The 21116-nt window shown below is 39.2% G+C and overlaps 1 protein-coding gene across 1 annotated transcript; it reads left to right on the top strand.

The window, feature by feature from the left end:
• The first annotated feature begins 18 nt into the window (after positions 1-18).
• On the top strand, positions 19-10087 carry UTP15 (UTP15 small subunit processome component). Its single transcript, XM_074812936.1, has 12 exons — positions 19-348; positions 854-946; positions 1031-1215; positions 2315-2493; positions 3304-3429; positions 4034-4169; positions 5298-5382; positions 7619-7768; positions 7969-8070; positions 8274-8407; positions 8919-8977; positions 9430-10087. Exons 1-12 carry the CDS (start codon positions 259-261, stop codon positions 9651-9653), a joined length of 1563 nt encoding a protein of 520 aa, XP_074669037.1. The 5' UTR covers positions 19-258; the 3' UTR covers positions 9654-10087.
• The last annotated feature ends 11029 nt before the right edge of the window (positions 10088-21116 follow it).

Here is a 21116-nt window from a genome sequence, read left to right as displayed (position 1 = left end):
CTCCCACGAGGTCTGTGACTCTCCTCGAGGCAGGCGTGGGGCTCACCATGATGGCCGGGACGGAGGGGCGCAGCGCGGCCCTCGCCCCCTGAGGCAGCGTGGATCGGTTCGACCCGGCCCTCCCCGAGCTCCTCCCGGCAGGGCCACCCGGCTGGCTGGGCCGGCAGGCGGGAGCGCGATTCGGCGGCGGCCACCGCTCGCTGAGGAGGCGTCGCGGAGGCCTTCGACCCCCCTGGCGTCCCCCGCTCCTGGTCAGGCATGGCCACCTACAAGCCGGTGGTGGTTCAGGCGTTCCCCAAGCTCGGGGAGAGGATCACGCAGGACACGCTGTACTGGCGGGGTTACAAGGTAGGAGGCAGCGGTTCGCAGCGCGGGGCCCTGGGGCCTGTGACGGGCGGCGTGGGGTCCGCGCTCCGGTTCGTGCTTGTTCTGCCAGCTCTTGCGGCTTTCGGTGAGAAGCGGTTCCTTGATAACGTCCAGAAACCTATTAAACGGCTTCCTAGGGGGGACCTGCACCCCAAACTGGCTCGACAGACGTAGTTGTCGTCCTAGAATATATTTTTTTTTTACAGCTTTCGTGCGACTAATCAATAGTATTTTGAAACACGCGTGAGTGAATAAGGTTGTTTTTTTTTCCTCAAAACACGTAATCGGTTTTAATGCGTGAATTGGAAAAAAATTCTATGAGCAGAAGTAGCCCGGCAGAAGAGAAACAACAGGATTGTATTTAAAAAATTATTTGGTTCTAAATGGAGTTTTGAGCTCTCTGTAAGAAGAATAGGTTTTGTTTTGCTTTTTCATCTTTGGTGGTGTGCTTATGCGTATTTAATTATCTTTATCGAAATTGTTTCAGACGCCTGTTCAGATAAAGGAATTTGGAGCAGTAAATAAAATTGACTTCTCCCCAGTTTCTCCATATAACTATGCTGTCACAGCCTCCTCAAGGGTAAGTGGCTTTTCTGAGGTTTTTATGTTCTTGTCTTTCATTTGGTATCATACAAGCAAACTTAATATCTTCTCGTTTTGCTAGATCCACATTTATGGCCGTTACTCTCAGGAACCAATCAAAACGTTTTCTCGCTTCAAAGATGCTGCTTATGGTGCCACATACAGAGATGATGGCAATCTGCTTGTTGCTGGCAGTGAGGAAGGTAGCATTCGCCTCTTTGACGTTAGCGGAAGAGCACCACTGAGACAATTTGATGGTCATGCTAAGTAAGACAGTTTTTAATTTGTGTGCGTAAGCTTGATTGGTGTATTAACATGGCTGTTTTGCATGTTGCTGAGGATCTGAATAATACTGATTATGTTGCTTGCAACTGTCTCATGTAGATCTTACTGAAAAATAGATTTTTTTTTTAATTGAATTCAAAATTGGAGTGATTTTTTAAAAAAAATTCTAGATATGAATTGGGTACATGTAAGAATAAATATATTTTCTAATTCAGGTAGGTGTCTTATTAATATGGTGTGTAGACGTAGTCTTGTGACTACATGGCACTGATAAGCACATTGTATTTGATGTTGTCAGGAAAAGAGTTCTAAAAAGTGACTAAACAAACCCAGTGAAGAAATAATGCCAGGAAGATCAGGAATCCCTTAAAAATATAACAGAAAAAGTGCATGATGATGGGGTTGGGGTGGGGAAAGAAGTTAGAATAGGAGTTCTGATGTACAGGTGAGGAGAAAACAATGATAATGTGTAGTTTAAACAGATTGCTGTTCTGTGGAAGACCCAATATGTGTTGTATCTACCTAGAACAACAACAGCAAGCCCCCTTTCACTGGAAAGGACACAGGCAGACCTTGAGAGTGTTTGTCTTTGAGGTCTGTGTTTGTAGATCGGGTATTACCTTATGTCCTAACCAGTAGGTTAACTGTAATAAGATTTAGGGTATGCGTGTTTTTTGTCAAAGTTGTTCTCTGTTGGGATGTTACAATGGTAATACAAATTTAAATAGTGATTTTAAAGGTCAAGAAGAGTGTCCAATCCAGTTGTACTTAAAATTCACTCATAAACTTTTTCTAAATGACTCTGCTAGTACACAGACCTCTAAGTAACGAATGCAGAAAAAAACCTTTAAAGCAGATTATGTCAGTGCTTAGGTAAGCATCTGTCAGCATGGCCCTTTTCTGGCTGGAAATATAAAAACTAAAGTGTTTTTAACTTCAAAAATGAGGCTTTGTAACTTCCAACAGTAAACACTTTTCACTTTTAAGTTAGAGTGAATAGTTTAATAAGCTCTTCATACAGACTAATTCTTCTGGAAACAAGTATGTTTTAACTTGGGATATTGTGGACTTTGGTTTCTAGACCTGTTCATGTAGTGGGCTTCCTGTCTGATAAATACCGAATATTTTCTGGTGCTGATGATTATTCATCAAATTTGTGGGATATTCCAAGTGCTACAGAAATCGTCTCATACAGTGAACATAATGACTATGTGAGATGCGGCTGTGCAAGTAAAGTGAATGCAGATGTCTTTATAACAGGTTTGATTTTATTTTTCTTATATGTTTCTTTTGGATTGAGTTGAAGAAAAGTTCAGACAGATATTTTTTGATACAGTAGGATCTTGTTTATTATATTTTAAACATGGAGGATCTGTCTTCCTACTCAGTGCCTACTTTGTTGTTTCCTTCTTGCTTGCTTTTTAAGCTTGACAGTGATGTTTGTAGGAAAACTCTTGAGCAAATTGATTTTTAACATCTTTCTGCTTTAGCCTGTTAGAGTTAATGGGACTGTTCTGACTGGCCTTTTAAAGAGAAAATCCTGTGAATGTATCCTTTAGTTGGGATTGACTAAAGTGTTTTATCAGGTTTCTGGAGGAGAACACTAGTTCCATTGTAGTTTGTACAGCCCCAAACTGGCAGACTCAAAAATGAAAGGTTGCCTGAGGAGTTATTTGAAACCAGTTGCTTTTGGTTTTCCTAGCAGTAGCTTTCTATTAATTTGTGGTAAATTGCTATGAAAAAAATAGTATTCTGTACTTCAGGAGGTACAGCAGACAAGTTTTCATCAGGTTGCCTGATATTTATTGTTATAAATACACTTGATTAATGGAAGGGAAATAAAATTAAGACTTAAATTACTTTTAAGGCCTGACACGAATTAGAATTAGAAGACTTACGTTGCCTGAAGGCTGTAAATTAATCAAGGTAAACCACAAGGTGTTCCAAGTTTATGGTTTAAAACTGTTCCTGTTTGGCAGGAGCCTCTTTATAGATTGTAAGATGTTGCTGGTTTAATTCCTGAAATAATTGAAATTATGAAACTGAAACTATTTATGGTTATGTTTGTAGGTTCCTATGATCACACTGTGAAACTGTTTGATGCACGAAGAAAAAGTAGTGTCATGACAATAGAACATGGCCATCCTGTGGAGAGTGTGCTTCTGTTCCCTTCTGGTGGGCTTCTAGTATCTGCAGGTACTTAATAAAATCAAATTTCTTTTCTGTGGCCTTAATTTGAGAAATACTTCAGCTGCTTCTTTCTTGTGTGGTGTTTTCATTTGGTAATGAAGTGGTGAGTGATGCAACAGCTGGATTTCTCAAAGATCTGGAGGATGAGAAGTAGGGGTCTTTTTGTCTTCTGATTTGATTTTCTTGTAGATGGTCCAAGAAAAAAATTTAATGACAAGATACAGACTTTAATTAGCCCAGTGCTAAAGTGAAGGAGTGAACATACTTAAGAAATTTTGAAAAGATGTGACTGTATCTTTTTCTTAACGATGTCATGATTTTTTAGTCTCTTCTTGCCATTGCATCAGAAGTCCTGTAACCCAGTGGTATCTATATTTTTTTTTGTAAGGAGTATGTTAAATCATTCATCTGTGCCTACAGAATGGCCTAAAAAAGAGCAGGCTTGTAACGTGTCTTGTCCCAGGAGATAGTCATAATGGATGGGGATGGTGAGTAGGTACAGAAAACTCTTGTGTTATGAAGGAGGCACTGTATCACTCTGTGAAAACTTCCCCAGAGAAGTGTAAATGTGTATGTATGTCAAACTGTTTTGTGTGCTTCCTTCTCACAGGAGGTCGCTATGTCAAAGTTTGGGATGTACTAAAAGGTGGACAATTACTAGTTTCACTTAAAAATCACCACAAAACTGTAACTTGTTTATGCCTGAACAGCTCTGGACAAAGGTTATTGTCAGGATCCCTGGACAGGTTAGTATACTTTGTGGATTTATTGTGATTTAAATTCTTTAGGACTTTTTTCCTTTGAAAGTTATTACACATCAGTGTGTGGTTTTGGGGCTTAAACACTTTTAACTGTTAGAGATATAACTTACTTGAAAACATGTCTTGGGGCCAAGGTACATACTGTGATATACGTTAACCTTTCCCTCTTATTAGCCTGAATGTCAGTACGGGTTGTATGTGCTGTTTGGGAACACTTATGGGGAATTTCTGAATAAGCATTCATTTTTCTGAATCTCTGAACTGACCTTTGCAGTCTCTGTAAAGTAGCTATTCTTAAATTTACTTTAATATAGTTTAAATAACTGAAAGCTTATTAGTATTCACCTTTAAAGAGCCTGTGCTGTTGCTTTTTGTACCCAAGGTGCACAGGTGAAATACGTCCTACTTGCTTTTTTTGTTTGTTTGTTTGGGTCAAGTTGTTGAGTACTAGTACTCATTCTGTTGTCTCTGAGATGTTAGAAATATGAAGTGGTCTGAAATGACAGTGGTCTGTTTTCTTCCTCCCTCCCTCCTGTACTTCCTAGGCTTCCTCAGGCTTTATGATTACAGAGCATAAGCTGAAGGATCACACTAGCTGTGCAGCTATTTTCAGTGCTTGCAACACTAAAGTTCATACTTCTTGTAAGATAATGTTTTGTTTTCCCATTTGTTAAATATGTCCTACCTTCAACCAAATCATTAAAGAGCCATCAGATACAAGAATATCTATGGTTTTACTTCCAGAAATTGTCAATAGATCTCACATTTAAAATTTAAGAACAAATTTGAAAAAATGCTGTCTTGGTGTTTCCTTATAAGCATTGCTAAAGTTGGATAGTCAGTACATCTACGTTCAATTTCTTCTTCTTTTCTGGCCCCATTTTAATCTTTTTTGGATAAGGGTAATCCTTTTTTGACTTTTGTGTATCTTTTAATGGAACTTTTCTGTTGCAGACGAGGTAATAACTAAGAAGGTCAGTAGTCTGAAGAACGCTTTGTATAAATACTCAGTTTCCATAAATGATCTATAGAAGTTGAGAGTGATGAAATTCCTGTAAAGCGTCTACAATGAGGCATTACTAATAAGGCTTTAATCATTACTCTTCTGTATAGGCATGTGAAGATTTACAGTACCACTTCCTACAAAGTAGTCCACAGCTTTAACTATGCAACATCCATCCTTAGTCTTGCATTGTCGGTAAGTACATTACAAATCTTTCTAGGCAAGTTAATTACTGATACCTTTTAAGTCACTGAATAATTTGGTTTTGCTTTCATTGCTATTGGGTGTTTCAGGAGAATGCTGTACATGCAAAGTAGCATGACTGAATATATTTCTTCTGAGTTAAAAATGGATTAGGAGGTTTTAAACATAATACATTCAGATGCCAGATGTTACCTGATTAGATCTCTACAAAATTGTGTGTTTTTCAAGGACGGTATATATCATAGGGAAAGTATTCAGTTTAGAAGGGAAGTCTTTTGACTTTAAGAAAATTGTACTCATCTTTTACCTTCCAGGAACCTTGTAAGTCCTCTTGTCTGGCAGTGATAAAAGAAAAAAAGTAGTTCATTTGTTGGGAAATTTAAAATAGAGTGAACTGGTCTTAAAAGTGGTCGGTGTCAGGTTGTTCTGAGGAAGAAAAGGGGAGAGGGCATGAAGTATGAGCACAAACTTGTTTGCCAAGGCATGTATCTTACTGTCTCAGAAACAGAAAACAAAGACTGTAATTTCTCTGAAACATTTGAGTTCCAATGGAAAGTGACCCGCTGGCCAGAAATTTGGAGGCTAGCACCACTTTTTAATCATATCACCTCTGAAGGACATGTAAAAGGGACTGTGAGGGATCTTTACTACCTTCACTACTTTACTATTGTCCTGCTCTTCTGGAACCTAAGGAAGGTGTGTGTTGAAGGGGTATCTTCCCTTCATTGCCTACCTTGTTCTCTAGGGACCTAGAGCTAAATGAGTTGAATTATTTTGCTTGAGGTGAAGAGGACAGAACAAAAAAACCAAAACCCATACGCTTTAAGGCTCTACAGCAGCTGCAAAATGTGCAGTACCTGTAGTTTGGCATCTCTAGAGCTGTGTATATATCTTTTGAAACACAATCTTTTGTTTCCTATTGACTAAACCACTTGAATTTTAAATGGTCATATTAGAACATAAGACTGGCTCTACTGGGTCAAAACTAAGGCTGGTCTAATTCCAGATGCTGCTTCCAACTATAGCCATAAGTAGATTCATACAAATGAAAAACAGGGCAAATGTATATGATAAGTTTCTGATATTCTTCCAAACTCATTTTCAGATGAGAAATTGGCTCATCAGAGTGTAGTTTCTGTGTAAGTCAAATAATTTATCTTACATAAATCTGCTCAGTCTTTGCTTGAGTTTGGACAAACTTCTAACCTTCACTAGATCCTTGACAAGGAGTTCAACATTTCTGCTACTTGTTGTATGAAGAATTGCCTCCTTTTATTCCATTTGAACCTTTATTAGATTCATTTGATGCCCCTAAATGAGACATTGACCAGCTGATCTCTATCCATACCTGACCTAATTCTGTAGGCTTTTATCTTATCCCTTCTCACTTGTCTTTTTTTCCCATGCTGAAGAATTCTGTCTCAAATCAAGCCAATCTTTGATTCTCTTTGGAGTTTTTTGATTCTTTTATTCTGAATCTTCTGTTGTTTTTTGAGAATGACTCACATAGGATTTAAGATTTGGGTAAACAATGGATTTTTACAGTGATATGACTTTCTAGTTTTTATTTCTTTTGTAGCAATTCCTAACACTTTTTATTTACTTTTTTTTAATTCTTACCAGAAGTTGAGCATTGAGCTAATGTTTAATGTTTTCATAGAATTATCTGTTAATAGTAACAGGTCAGAACTCACTATTTATTTATGAAGTGTTTTTCTCATGTGCACCATTTAAAATTAAAACCTTTAGCATCAAATACATGTAACCTGTGTTATGTAGGTGAAATTTATACCAGTGACTGGTATTTTGAACAACTTTCACTTGTTTCTCAAAATCCTGCTATTTCATGATAGCTTTCATGGTGTTTATGTCTGCTGTGTGGCATGTAATAGCCAAAAGCAGTTGTACACCGTTGAAAAAAACAAATTCTGTCATAGATTATACTTGCAGAAGGATGTTAATGCATATTTGAACTTGCTTCACTACTCAGGCTGCAGTCCCTCTAGGTATTTGTCAGAGGTTTATTACATGGGTGATGTTGCTTAACAATCATAACCTTGAATCTGTCTCTGTTTTGAACAGGTATTTGAGGTGCCTTCCAACAAGCTGTTCTGTGATACTGTGATTAGAGCCTTATCATGAAGCATAAAAATTTAAAAATCTGCATTGTAGAGCATGTATCATCAAATAAAACACTAGGTTCCTAACTGTGATTTCTTCTTTTCAGCCTGAAGATGAAACCATAGTCATAGGCATGACCAATGGAGTACTAAATGTTAAACACAGAAAACCTGAAGAAAGGAAAGTCAAGTCTCAAAAGAAGAGACAACCAGCATATAGAACCTATGTGAAAGGAAGAACTTACATGCCAAAACAGGTATAGGGCGGTGAGGAAATGTATACTGAAGCACACGTCAAAACTGTCAAAACTTTTTTTTTTTTTTTTTTTTTGGAGCGTGCTATGTTGAAGAAAGGGAGGGGAGGGAAGATACAAAGACATATAAGCTTGTTCATAGTAATACATCTAATCCATTGTGTGTGTGTCTGTCTTATTCCAAACTTGTCTTTCAATTCTAGGAAGATTTCTGTGTCAGTAAACCTGTAAAACGTGTTTTGAGGAAATACGACAAGCTGCTGAAGAGCTTTCAGTCTTCCAAGGCCCTTGATGCTGTACTGGAGGTAAGGCATTGGTTTTTGTCTTGTCAGAGTTGTGTGCTGTCATCTGACGTGGATTTTTTCTGTATGTCAAACTGATTTTATTTTAGTGTATAACTAGAAAGAAATTAAACTTGTGTGAGTTCTGTTTTGGTTTTGCTGGTATCAGCCCTGTTTTGTGTGTAAAGATGTTGCTTTGGTACTAAACTCTTCTTATTTATGTCCAGCCACCCATTAGGCTTTATAGTCCTGAAGTTACAGTTGCAGTCATGCAGGAACTACATCGCAGAGGAACACTGAGGAGTGCACTTGCAGGCCGAGACGAGAAGCAAGTGAATCTCCTTCTTACCTTTGTGGCAAGGTATTATTTTAACCTGAGTTCTCTCTGACTATTTTGAGATGTGTATTTCTTAGTAGCTTTTGCCATAGAGTCTCAACAGATCGTGGGTGGAACACTGGTACTCTTGAAATCTCACATGTCTTCTGCTTGCTGATATCAAGGTCTGGGATAGTACTGAAATAGTTTACCTGTTAGCACAAAACAATTTTGCTGATAGTATGAGAGAGTATATTTTACTTCTTTGCCAGACATTCTACCCTTAGTCTATTATTTTCTGTCTCCTCAATGAAACTCGTGTCTTCATGTACCCGAGGCTTTTGCCAGTCCTGCAACCCCCACTGCCTTACTGAAAGGAGGAGGGTAAATACCACATATGTAGCTTTTTTTGACTTGCATCTGTGACTGCTGTTCTGTGACGTCTCTTCATGAAGAAAAAATTGTCTGTACGCCTGCATGAGAAAGCTTCTTGTTGGTGGGAAAAGGAGTGCAGTTGACAAAAGCAGTAAAATTGGGATGTCTTCTAATTTTGCAGGCGTGTGATTGAGCCTAGATTTACTTCTGTACTGGTGACTGTTGCAGATATCATCACTGGTAAGTACAATACAAAAAAGATTCTGAAAGCCATATAGCTAGTTTGGAAAGAAGGTAAAAAGTGCTACATTTTAAAGAAACAAAACCTTTATGGCCAGATAACTTTGAACACAGCCAGTATCTGATTTGCACTTACTGCAGGAAGCTTCTCATGGTCTCTAAATACCCTTGATACTTCATGTTTCTATACTTACGTAGTACAAGTGAATTCTGCTTCTCCAGTGAGGTAAAAATAGTATTTGAGGTTGTAAAAACTTCTGTTTCTGTTAGTTTGACTTTTACTGTGAATACATATCAATAATTAAGACTATTTTCAGAACACCGTTAAAGTTGTCTTACTTGTCCACAATGTTGGACTTGTGTCAGACTCCTTAAATGCATCTCTAACCAGCTAATACAATTTTCACATTTTTATAGATGTGTGGATTCTGAAGTAACTTTTTTCTTTACAGACATTTATCAGCCTGTGGTTGGGCAGTCAGCGATTGTTGATAGACAATTCTTGAGACTTCAGGAAGCCATAGGAAAGGAGATTGACTATCAGGAAGAACTCCTAGAAGTTTTAGGAATGATGGATGCACTGTTTGCTACTTTTACTAAGAAAAGAGCTACTTACCTAGAAGAGAACAGAAGTAATGGTCTTACAGAGACCATTGAAACAAATATGAATAACTGACTGATAAGCATCACAACAAATTGTCACAAAAATAATGTGAACTTGAAATACATGACCTGTTCTAGTAACTTTTTATAATAGCGACTTTCAAAATAAGCCCCTCTATGCTGATGTTCTGTCTTCCAAACTGTGTTTCTGAATAGGCTGAATTACTGAAGGCAGAGAAAGAAGGATGTTTTCAAGATTTTCCATGCAATATTTTTCAAGCAATTGAATTTTAAACTTTTATTCCAAACTTATGTAACTTTCAAAGAATGTTTTGTTCATTCATTACTAAGTCATCATTTGATTTAGAGAAACAGTCAGCAGTTTTCATTTATGAGAAAATAATTGCACCCTGTTCAATTTTGATGTGTCATTGTCCTTATTTAAAGTTGATATCCCATGTAATGTAACCGGACATAGGAATAAAACCCCATATGCATTTGACAAAACTTGACTACGTTGTGTTTTCTCTCCCTGCTTCATCTCCATTTCAGACTTCCATGAAGTCATAGGAAACAGCAAAATCACTCAAGAAAACAAGTGCACCCTTACGTATATTGAAAAATTTGTTAGTTTCATTTTTTAAATAGTGCATATACCTTAATGAATTACAATTCTTACTTCTAAAGGGAAATTAATTAAAATTAATGTAATGAGTAAGTAAATGCACGTGAGTGAGAATATCCTCAGTTAATTAAAAGAACTCAATTTTGTGTAATTACCACTTTCAATGTACAGTAGATGCAATTTGTGTCTACGTTGTTATCAGTATATATTTGAGTGCTGCGGTAACTGTTTATTTAACTTCAAGCACTGTTGGAGAAGGGTGGTATGCTTTGGAAAAATGGGTGTGCCAAAGGCTGCTCAACACATGTAGGGTGACAGTAGGGTAGAACTTTTGTCCTTAACCTGTTTTCTGTGACTTGCATTTTTCGCCAGGCCTGGAATTTATTTCAGATATAATATGAATTTCTTGCAAAAGGAATTCGCTCAAGTTTGGGAGTGAAAGTTGGGTATCAGTGGTAGAAATAACCTGAACAATTTTGAAAGTTCTATCTAAAATCTTAACATATCTTGGACTGAAAATTGTGGCGTGGTATCTGGTCTGCCCTTAAGTTAGTATGTGAGCAATATATGTTCCTGGCTACTGGGATTTGCTGGTTTTGAAGGCATAGGATGATAATAGGTAATAATGAGGAGCATAGGTAATAATGAGGATAATAGGTAATAAGGTACATGCAAACTTTAAACTTTTAGTTTCCTTGCTGCTTACTTTACTATTTTTATGTTATTTTTGCTAGTAGACCTGAACTTTTGTCTTTTTGGAAATCTGTGTGCTGTTTTTAATTGTGTGACTTAATCAGGCAATATCTCTTAGGAGACTTCACACAAAACGAGTTTTCTGAGGGGGAGGCTCTTCCTAGATCCTCCTTATTCCGTGACCCTTCAGTAGTGCTTGTTGTTGAAGGTGGACATTTCTCTTGGCATCCTAGTGTTTCACGACTTGAAAACCACTGACCATGACATCTAACATATTCTTAGTTCTTATTAACAATATTCATGTCTAAACTATGTATCCATTGTAGTGCCTCAAAGTTTGGTGTGTGGCTAGCAGAAACATAGATGTTAGATTAAAATAGCAGATTACTTTGATCTAAATTGGAGAGCTATGGATTTCTAGATGGACTGTTTGGTGGATGAGGAATTGGTTGGATGGTTGCATCCAGAGGGTAGTGGTCAATGGCTCAATGCACAGGTGGAGATTGGTGATGAGTGGTGTCCCTCAGGGTTTCATATTGGGACCAGTACTGTTTAATATGAAGATAAAGATCAGTGACATAGATAGTGGGATCAAGTGCACCCTCAGGAGGTTTGCAGATGACACCAAGCTGAGTGGTGCAGTTGACATGCCTGAGGGACAGGATGCCATCCAGAGGGACCTGGACAATCTTGAGAAGTGGGTCCATGTGAACCTCATGAGGTTCAACAAGGTCAAGTACAAGGTCCTGTACATGGGTCAGGGCAACCCCTGGTATCAATACAGGCTGGGGGATGAAGGGATTGAGAGCAGCCCTGTGGAGAAGGACTTGGGGGTACTGGTGGATGAAAAACTGGACATGAGCCAGCAACGTGCGCTCACAGCCCAGAAAGCCAGCTGTGTCCTGGGCTGCATCAAGAGAAGTGTGGCCAGCAGGAGGTAATTCTTCCCCTCTATTCCACCTTGGTGTGACCCCACCTGGAGTACTGCATCCAGCTCTGGAGACCTCAGCACAGAAAAGACATAGACCTGTTGCAGCAAGTCCAGAGGAGGTTCACAAAAATAATAGGGCTGGAACACCTCTCCTATGGAGAGAGGCTGAGACAGTTAGGATTGTTTATCCTGGAGAAAAGCAAGCTCTGGGGAGACCTTATTGTGGCCTTTCAATACTTAAATGGGGCTTATAAGAAAGATGGGGACAGACTTTTCAGTAGGGCCTGTGGTTTTCAACTAAAAGTGGGTAGATTTAGACTAGATGTAAGGAAGAAATTGTTTACAATGAGGGCAGTGAAACACTGGAACAGGTTGCCCAGAGAGGTCGTTCCATTTTGTCCCGATTCAGTGTTGGGGGAGGTATCGATATGATCCCAAGAGCGAGATTAAGACACAAACGAGGTCAGATGCTGTATGCCCAAACCCGGTTTTTATTATTAAAAAAGTGAAGAGGGGTAGCGATAGGACAGAATGGAAGGAAAAGACAGAAATAAAGCAAGGATGTGGGATAGGGCTGAAAGAATAGTCACCACCATGGATCCAGTGGCGTCCCCTTGGTCCTCAGTCTTCAGTTCTTGGGTGGTGGGTGCTCACGGATCTGGCTTCGATGGTGGATGCACACTGAGCAAAATTTTCTGCTGCCTTAAATTCATCGTATCCCCTGATTAGCGTATCTGCTCACCTTTAGTTTTTTTTTCTCTGGTCCCACAGGTTTTGTTGCATCTGGCTTCAGGGCAGGAACTTTGCCTCTTGTCAGTTCATTAGCAATGCAGGCATGGGGTCTGGCCTACACAATAGAGCCACAGATGGCTACAGGATGGGGCCAGCTCAGTACAGGTCTGCCCCTTTGAGGCTTGTCTAAAGAGTCCAACAGCAAAGAAGTGGGGGGATGCATCCTTCAATACACTCCCGCTTCTCTGGGAGACATCCCCCAGACCAATTCACAGGCTGCAGCAGCTTCTCTTGGAGGTTTGTACAGACACAAGCAAGCTTTGAGACACTCATAGGACATTTCAGTCTCTCACACATCTCTGGAAACATTCAGGGTCAGTCTGGATGGGGCTCTGAGCAACCTGATCAGGTTGAAGATGTCCCTGCTCATTGCAGAGGGGGTTGAACTAGATGACCTTTAAAGGTCCCTTTCAACACAAACTAATGATTTTATGGTAATTTGATTTATTATGTTTGCCATTCATGTTATTCTGCCAAGTGAGTTTACCAAGGTAGAGCTGGAAGCAGGTGCGAGATAGCATCTACACAAATGGAAATCTCATCAAAACATAGAAAAGCAAATGCTATTTAAGATCTTAATTTCTAACAAGACTACTGAAGTCAAATTTCGAAAACTTTTATCTGACTAGCCAACTGATTTTCTGCTACTTGAGTAGAAGGAACCAGTTGTATTATGAGTTCTACTGCAATGGTTTTCAACCTGTGGTCTGCAGACCCCTCGGTGGCCGTGATGTCATCACAGGGTCTGGGAAGACTTAAAGCAGGGGTGGGGAACGTCCAGCCTGGAAACATTCGGTCTGTCCCGTGGCAAGCACTGCGTCTCCTTTTCCCACAGCCCCCACCCCTCAATGCTCCTGTCATACTCAAGCCACCCCCCACCCTTCACGCCTGCCCTGATGCACTAATATAATATATTTGGTGCTAGTATGGTTGGTGGGCCCCACTTTAGCTATGTGGTGACTGAACACAGACAAACAAGGGGGGAAGTGAGAAGAATTGTAAAAACTTTTCATCAAATTTTAATGTAAAAATTGGCATCAAATTCGGAATAAGCATGTTAGAATACCATAAAATGGGCCATTTGAGCAAGAAGAGTGTGGTTGCTATTATTTTAAATTCATACGGAATCATTGCAATTAAAGATATTATAAGAGGAGTGTGTGCATTAACAGATTAACTTATTTCCCCTTCTCTCCAAATTTGAAGGCCCTTCATGAGAAAATTGAAATAAATATTTGATGCAGTCTAGTGCTTTCAATCTTGAATTAAGTCTTGGTGGTCCATGACCACAAAAGGTATTTAAAGGAGGTCTGTGGTGAAGAAAAGGTTGAGAACGCCTGTTCTACTGGATTCGCTACTTCTGTGTTGAAAGACAGTATTTTTTCAGGTGACACCTAGTCTGCTTGTCAGACTTCTTCTTTGTTTCTCTGCTCTTGTCTGTTATGAAAATTAGTAGTTTCTTTTCTTTCCATTTAGTAAGACTTTTTTTTTCATTACACAAGTTTTTCTTCAGTCCCTACATAATTAAGTTACAGAGGAGCCAGAATAAGATGCTGTTATTACCACTGTGGTGCCTGTTGTTCATGTTCTGATTTTGTTTAATTATAATGTTAATATAAAATTTCAGATTTTGGCTTTTTAATAGGCTGCTGGTTGAATAAATTAGTAGGAGAAAAAGTTCTTTCAGGTAACAGTTTGCAGTGGTCTCTGTGCTGGTGAATGTTTAAAATGCATTACTGCAGTGCCAAGCATGCATATTTTTGTTCTACAGGTGAAAATTGAATTTATTTACATGAAAATACAATTATTTTTCCAGCAGTGCATTACCTTATGTCTCAGAATCTATTGTTTTGAAGCATTAAGATGAAATGTTGTGAACTGAAGTAGTTAAAGTAGTTAATTGTGCATTGGATCGTAGGGGGTGTAATGCAAACAGGGTATCCTGTTTGGGGAAAGGATATTCTTTATACCTTATTCTATATCTTCTGCTTCTATAAAGAAGTGGGTATTTATTGCACACAGCATCTTCCTTGACTTCTAAATCATTTGGGAATTACCAGGTTGATTTGTCTTCTGAAATATAGTTAATAAATTATCTTTTCCTAGAGCAGATAGTTACAGACAAAAAGTGTGTCTGCTGCTTTTTTGATGTCCTTTTCATAGGAAACACTTTTGCAGCTGTTTATTGGAAAGAGGGAACACATCCCTACCCCCAAATATTGTTATGGCTCAGGAGCATGGTTGGCATGGAGGGTTGCCAGAAAAGAGGCTTCTCTAATTGAATGCAATCAGAAATAGACTGCGTTTCAAAAAGAATAGTAAATTCAGCACTTCTCTTTTCTGTGGCCACCTGAATTACATGGGAGAAAAGGGGAGTTGAGCTCGTTGATCATTTGGTTGATTTTATCAAGCCTTCAACTGGACATTTCTCAGGAAAGACACTGATCTCTTTTCCCTGGACTAATTCTGCTAATGAGTGAAACTTTTATTGCTAGATCACTTACACATTCTAACTTCTTGAGGGTAGATAACTTTGTATTTCAACAGATACACTTTGAAGACCATGCTGCTAGAATTTACCAAATCGTATTGCTCGAGTTGTTCAAAGCTGAGTAACTAATGATGAGAAAATAGAAAACACTGAAATATTTATGGTTTAACTTTTTGATTGAGCAATGTAGAGTGTTTCAAAAATGAGAACCTGAAACAAACTTATAAAAAGGAGAATCAGAGATAACACTAGTCCATTGCTTGATGAGGTTGGTCACCTCACAAATAAGGATGTAGACAAAGCAGAAACATTTAATGCCTTCTTTATGTCTGTCTTCAACACTGATGATGGGCCCTGGGATCTCCAGAGCCCTGTGTTGAAAGACTGTGACTGGAGGGATGATAAACTCTCAGCCGACCCTGAACTTGTTTGAGACTGCTGGCTGCACATAAATCTATGCACAGCCTGATGAGATTCATCCCAGGGTGCTGAAAGAGCTGGTGGATGTCGTCGTGGACCTTTCTCCATTATTTTTCCATAGTCTTGGGAGTCTGAAGAGATCCCAATTGACTGGAAGCTGGCAAATGTCCCAATTTCCAAGAAGGGGAAGAAGGAAGGCCCTGGTAATTACAGGCCTGTCAGTCTCATTTCAGTGCCTGTTAAAATTATGGAGAAGGTTTTTCTGGGAGTTACCAAGAAACACTTGAGATACAACACAGTCATTGGTCATAGCCAGCATAGATTCACAAGAGGTAAGTCCTGGTATGACTGCCAGTCACCAGTTGGGTTCCCCAGGGCTCAATTTTAGGGCCAGTTCTCTTCAGTGTTTTTATAAATGATCTGGAGGCAGGAATCAAATGTACGTTAATTAAGCTTGCAGATGATACTGAACTAGGAGGAGCTGTGGACTCTGTTGAGGGTAGAGAGGTCTTACAGAGAAATCTGGATAGACTAGAGAGTTGGACAATCACCAGCCGTGTAAAATTTAACAAGTTCAAAGTGCCAGATACTCCACCTGGGATGGAGTAATCCTGGTTATACATACAAACTGGGGGACATGAGGCTGGAGAGCACCCCTGCAGAAAGAGATGTGGGGGTTTGGGTTGAATATGAGTCAACAGTGTGCCCTGGCAGCCAGAAAAGCCAATTGTGTACTGGGATGCATCAAGCACAGCATAGCCACCCGGTCAAGGGAGGTGATTGTCCGCCTCTACACTGCACTGGTGTGGCCCCACCTTGAGTACTGTGTGTAGTTGTGGGTGCCTCAATATAAGAAGGACATCAAACTGTTAGTGTGTCCAGAGGAGTGTGACCAAGATGGTGAAAGACCTCAAGGGCAAGTTTTATAAGGAGTGGCTGAAGTCGCTTGCCTTGTTCAGCTTGGAGAAGTCTGAGGATTGACCTCGTTGCTTGTCTACAACTTCCTCAAGGCGGGCAGCAGAGGGGGAGGTGCTGATCTCCTCTCTCTGATGATCAGTGATAGGACACAAGGAAATGGAATGAAGCTGTGTCAGGGGAAGTTCAGCTTGGACATTAGGAAAAGGTTCTTTGCTGAGAGGGTGGTCAGTCACTGGAACAGACTCCCCAGGGAAGTGCTCATGACACCAAGCTGTCACAGTTCAAGAAGCATCTGGACAACACTCTTAGTCATATGGTTTACTTTTAGGTAGTCCTGTGAGGAGCAGGGAGTTGGACTCAATGATCCTTATGGGTCCCTCCCAAGTTAAGATATTCTTTGTTTCTATGGAAAAACTCAACAGTTTGAGTGCAACCATGTGTTGTCTCTGTGTGTGTACTTTATATTTGGATTCAGAAGACTGATGTTACCCCAATTACCTTGTTAAGGCTTACTGAAGACAAAGTACATGTAGTCAGACTGTGGCTCTGAAGATGACTCCCTCAGATTTAGTTAGTCGGACCATAACAAGGTCTGGAATGGAGTTCAGGAGAACACACTTCCTTGAGTGGTCTCTCTGAGAAGTCGTTCTGACCCCTTCTGGTCTTCAGAAGGCAAAATGTGGTCTCGTCAGCAGTTGCACTCAGCTGAGTTTGTTCTTCTCTGCATGAGTAAGTCTTGGGTTTCTCAGCATACACTGAGAAAGAGAAGATGCTTCCTCCAGTGTGGGTGAGAGGCAGTAGTTCCACATTTCATGTGACAGAAGGAGTAGAGTGCTAAGATAACCGTGGGTGTATTAAATTGTCAACCCTGTCTTTGCCTTTCTGTTCAGGGAGTTGAATGTGTGGGAGTGAAAGGGAAGGATGGCTACTAGATGAGGTCCCAAACCTCAACTATTTTGTGAATTATGATGCTGAAATGGAACTTAGGATCTGTTGTCGAAAGGGAACTTAGGATCTGTTGCATCACCATCTGAATTTACAAAAAGATGTTAATGCTGCTCTTACAAAGAAGCTGTTATACACATTTCTATCTTTTCCTGCATATCTTTCACTATCAAATGAAATGAAAATAGCTGATGATCAGCTCTGGCTCTTGGAGATCTGCATTGATTGGGTATTTGGTTTCAGCTTCTATTGCTGGCTTTCTCTGAACTTCTGATTAAAAATTGTTTTCTCCCTTATTAGTTCTTAGACATGTTCTTTTTGTTGCACTGTAGTTGAACTGGTTCCATTTAAAGACTTGGTGTTTGGTCTTGGAAGACTTCTTGAATCTGAAAGAGTTTTATTTAATAGACTCAGTTGTTCTTAGATGGTTACAAAATTTACTACAGTCTTCTGTGTAAATGAAAATAATGGGGTATACTAGTCTCTTTCCTAAATGGAACACTTTCTTGTTGTTTGCCATCATAATCTGCAACTTGTATAACGATGTCATAAAGTGCATTTGCTTGCTCTCAGGTAATGTGGGGCTGTTGAGTGACCATTTCACAATCCTGTCCTTGTTTCACCATTTATAAAATACGAGGTTTGTCATTTTAATGCAGTACGTTTTGACATCTGCATACAGAAGGACAAGCAGGATGGGGAATGGAGTGTGCTTGCTCTCTTATTTAGCATTATTAGTGGCCCCTGGTGTTTGATAATCCATTAAGAATTTCAGTGATGAAGTCATAGATAGAATCTCCCAGGTGGCTTTTTTACAGATTGTGTATGTTCACTTTCTTACACTATTTAAAGACTAACTTCCAGGTGAATGGGGACATGACTCATTGCAAATGAAACATTTCAGTGATTGCATGGAAAGGGGCATTTATCTGGAGCCCAAACAATCAGTGAAACTTAGGGGTGTGTCATGACCTGATTGGGTTATGTGTCCTACAGGTGCATAGAGATTGCAACGGTGGGTTTGCGGGATTCCTTAATATTGAAGCATACGGATGCTTTATTTCCTACATTTCTTTACTGTTTTACAGATTACTACAAACCACCACTAATAAAGCAAGTGTACTTGTAGTTAGTAAAGTAAATAGATACATATTACAAGTTCCTACAAAATTACTACCAGGAAAGAAAATAAACATTTCAACAGTCACAGCAATCAATAACAATCAATAACAAAGCAAGGATATATTTCAGTATTACAGGCTTTTTTACAAAATTACCACTAGTAAAGAAGCACATATGTTTATGATGAATTACTTATCAGCACTCATATAAACTGATTGCAGAATTCGGGCTAATGAAACAGATCCCAGAAATGGGACCGGTCGACCATGGACAATGTCTTCAAAGATGATCTGCGTCATGGACTTTAGAGGCAGACAAGTGTCCCCAGCGAGGGCCTGATCTATCTAGGTGATCTCATAGAAAAGGGTGCGTGCATGGGAAGTTTTCATAGAGGCTTCATTTGGGTAAAAGCAAGTCATTTTTATAATTGCAGAGACATAAGGGGGCATAGGACGCCATCATGTGGGACAGCCAATAGATAATGGTGTTTTCTATTTTCTTGGACCAATTTTTTTTTTTCCAGGCTGTTTTTCTGATTTTTCAGTTAGAACAGCCAATGGCATTTACCAATTCCTACTTTCTCAGGATTTTTCCTGTTTTTTCCAGACTATTTTTTACCTTTGCAGTTGATAAGTTGTTACATTTCCATGGTTTTGTGCATATCAAGGGTGTCTCCAGTTTCTTGACCATTTGCACTTCAAAGATGAGCTCCTCAAGGATACTCTGGTTCCCAGGCTGGCAGGCACTTTTTTGGTCAGTATTTCAGCAGACATCTTGTTCTGTTCAGTGTGTTTCCCCTTCTAACCAGGTTGTCTTTATCGTTGCTCCCATCAGGGTGCCAACAGCATATGAAATAAGAGCTTGGGATAGATTTTTGAAGTGTACTTGATATAATAAATATATATTTTTTAAATAAACTTGTCTTGCTGAATAAGATAAAATATGATATTTGAATGCAAAATTAGTACTCTATTCTTTTGTTGCAGAAAATGTTAATGTTCCTGAATTAATTTTGGCATTGTGCATCACTAGGCTTTAGTGGAAGGGTCTGAGTGATACAATGTCAATGTCATGTTAATGTCAGTTGCTAGAAGGGTGCTATACAAACCATAAAGAATTTGACAGAGAAACTAGTAAAATGTGAAGGGAATGAACAATGCTGTGGAAGTGTAATACTGAGTGACTAATAAAGCAAGCACTTTCTGATTGATTATGTGGCAGAAAGTGCTGGAAATAAATGGATATAAAAGAAGATAGAAGTATTCTTGCTGTGTATGCTCCAGGCTGAGTTCCCCCATGTCTTAGTGCGTGAGCTGTCACAAGAGAGTTGGTTCAGTTCTCTTACTGTCTCAAGGTATGTGCTTACTCCAGCCCTCCTCAAATGAAATAGGTTCCTACTTACAGAGTTGTCACTTTTATTTAATCACTGATGGAATTCTGGAGTTGAGACAGCATAAATCAGTTCATGTGCTCGCAAGAGGAAATGGAAACATTACACATCTAAAATCTGAGGTTTTGATGCAGAATAGGTTTCTCTATGCTTTCTGATCATTTAACCTTCTGCCAAAGACTTCTGCTTTAGATTTGAAATCTCATGAGTTGACTAAGTGTGAAGGAGTGGGCTGTGTTAAGAAAAATTTTGAGCATATTAAAGCAAGCCTGAGACATCCCTTACTTAAAAGAAAACAAACAAACAAATAAAATGTATCCCTTCATAGATTAAAATTTTTTTCTGCCCCTTCCCAGACACAGCAACCTCCTTATACTGCAGAAGTCCATCTGGATGGTGAATTTGGCATTGCTATTTTCAGCAAATAGCCATCATTAGTCTTCAGACTCTTTCACATCTCTGCATTTAAAAGTAAACAAAAAGGGTTTTTAATGGCTCTAAGGGTGCTTGTGCAACACAAGCAAATTTGCCAAATATGTGATTTTGATTTGCATACTTACTTGAGTTCAGAGTTTGTGCGAAGGTTACAGTTGCAATACTAAGCTGAAAAGTCTTCAAGTTGCTCTGGATAACCACAGTCTGCCTTTCACTGACATTCCACGGTTGGAGCCTATAACCTAAACTACTGAAATACTACAAAGCAAAGAAGTCAGAGGCTTTGTGGAAAAGCATCAGATTTTACAGGACACTGCAGTTTATGATTTAAAATACAAATTTTGTAGCTACAGAACAAATTTTCAGCGAAAATCACATTTTACACTTGAAAATCTGACAAAAATAAAGAAACAACCCCCCCCCCCAATATGTAGTTTTCAGTAGTTCTTAATTTACAATCCCCTTTAAAAATGAAGGAAAAAGCATACTGAAAATGTCAAAACACTGTGTTGTAAAAAGATTCGAGTGTAAAATTGTGATTTTAATCGTTATTTACAATTACGTATTCTGATGGAAGATGACTTAAAGTGCCTTGTCTTCATTTTTTTCATGTCTTCAATTAGTTACTTTGCTTTCTGGAGCTTACTGTACCACAACAACAAGTACCACCTTTAGTCTTCAGACAAGAATTATTTCAGCATTTTTCTTATTTTAGTAAGCTTTGATTAAGACTGTGATTTCAGAAGTTCACCTGAAGAACTTCCTCCAAGCTGT

The sequence above is a fragment of the Strix aluco genome, chromosome Z (assembly GCF_031877795.1).
Source record: "Strix aluco isolate bStrAlu1 chromosome Z, bStrAlu1.hap1, whole genome shotgun sequence".
Lineage (NCBI taxonomy): Eukaryota > Metazoa > Chordata > Aves > Strigiformes > Strigidae > Strix > Strix aluco.
This window is presented reverse-complemented; position numbering and strand designations above follow the sequence as displayed.

Excerpts from the sequence above, each read along its gene's own strand:
- UTP15 (XM_074812936.1), top strand. The coding sequence starts at position 259 with ATGGCCACCTACAAGCCGGTGGTGGTTCAGGCGTTCCCCAAGCTCGGG. Across the intron at positions 2,494-3,303 it reads TGCAGATGTCTTTATAACAG|GTTCCTATGATCACACTGTG; the intron begins GTTTGATTTTAT and ends TTATGTTTGTAG. Across the intron at positions 8,978-9,429 it reads TGTTGCAGATATCATCACTG|ACATTTATCAGCCTGTGGTT; the intron begins GTAAGTACAATA and ends TTTTCTTTACAG.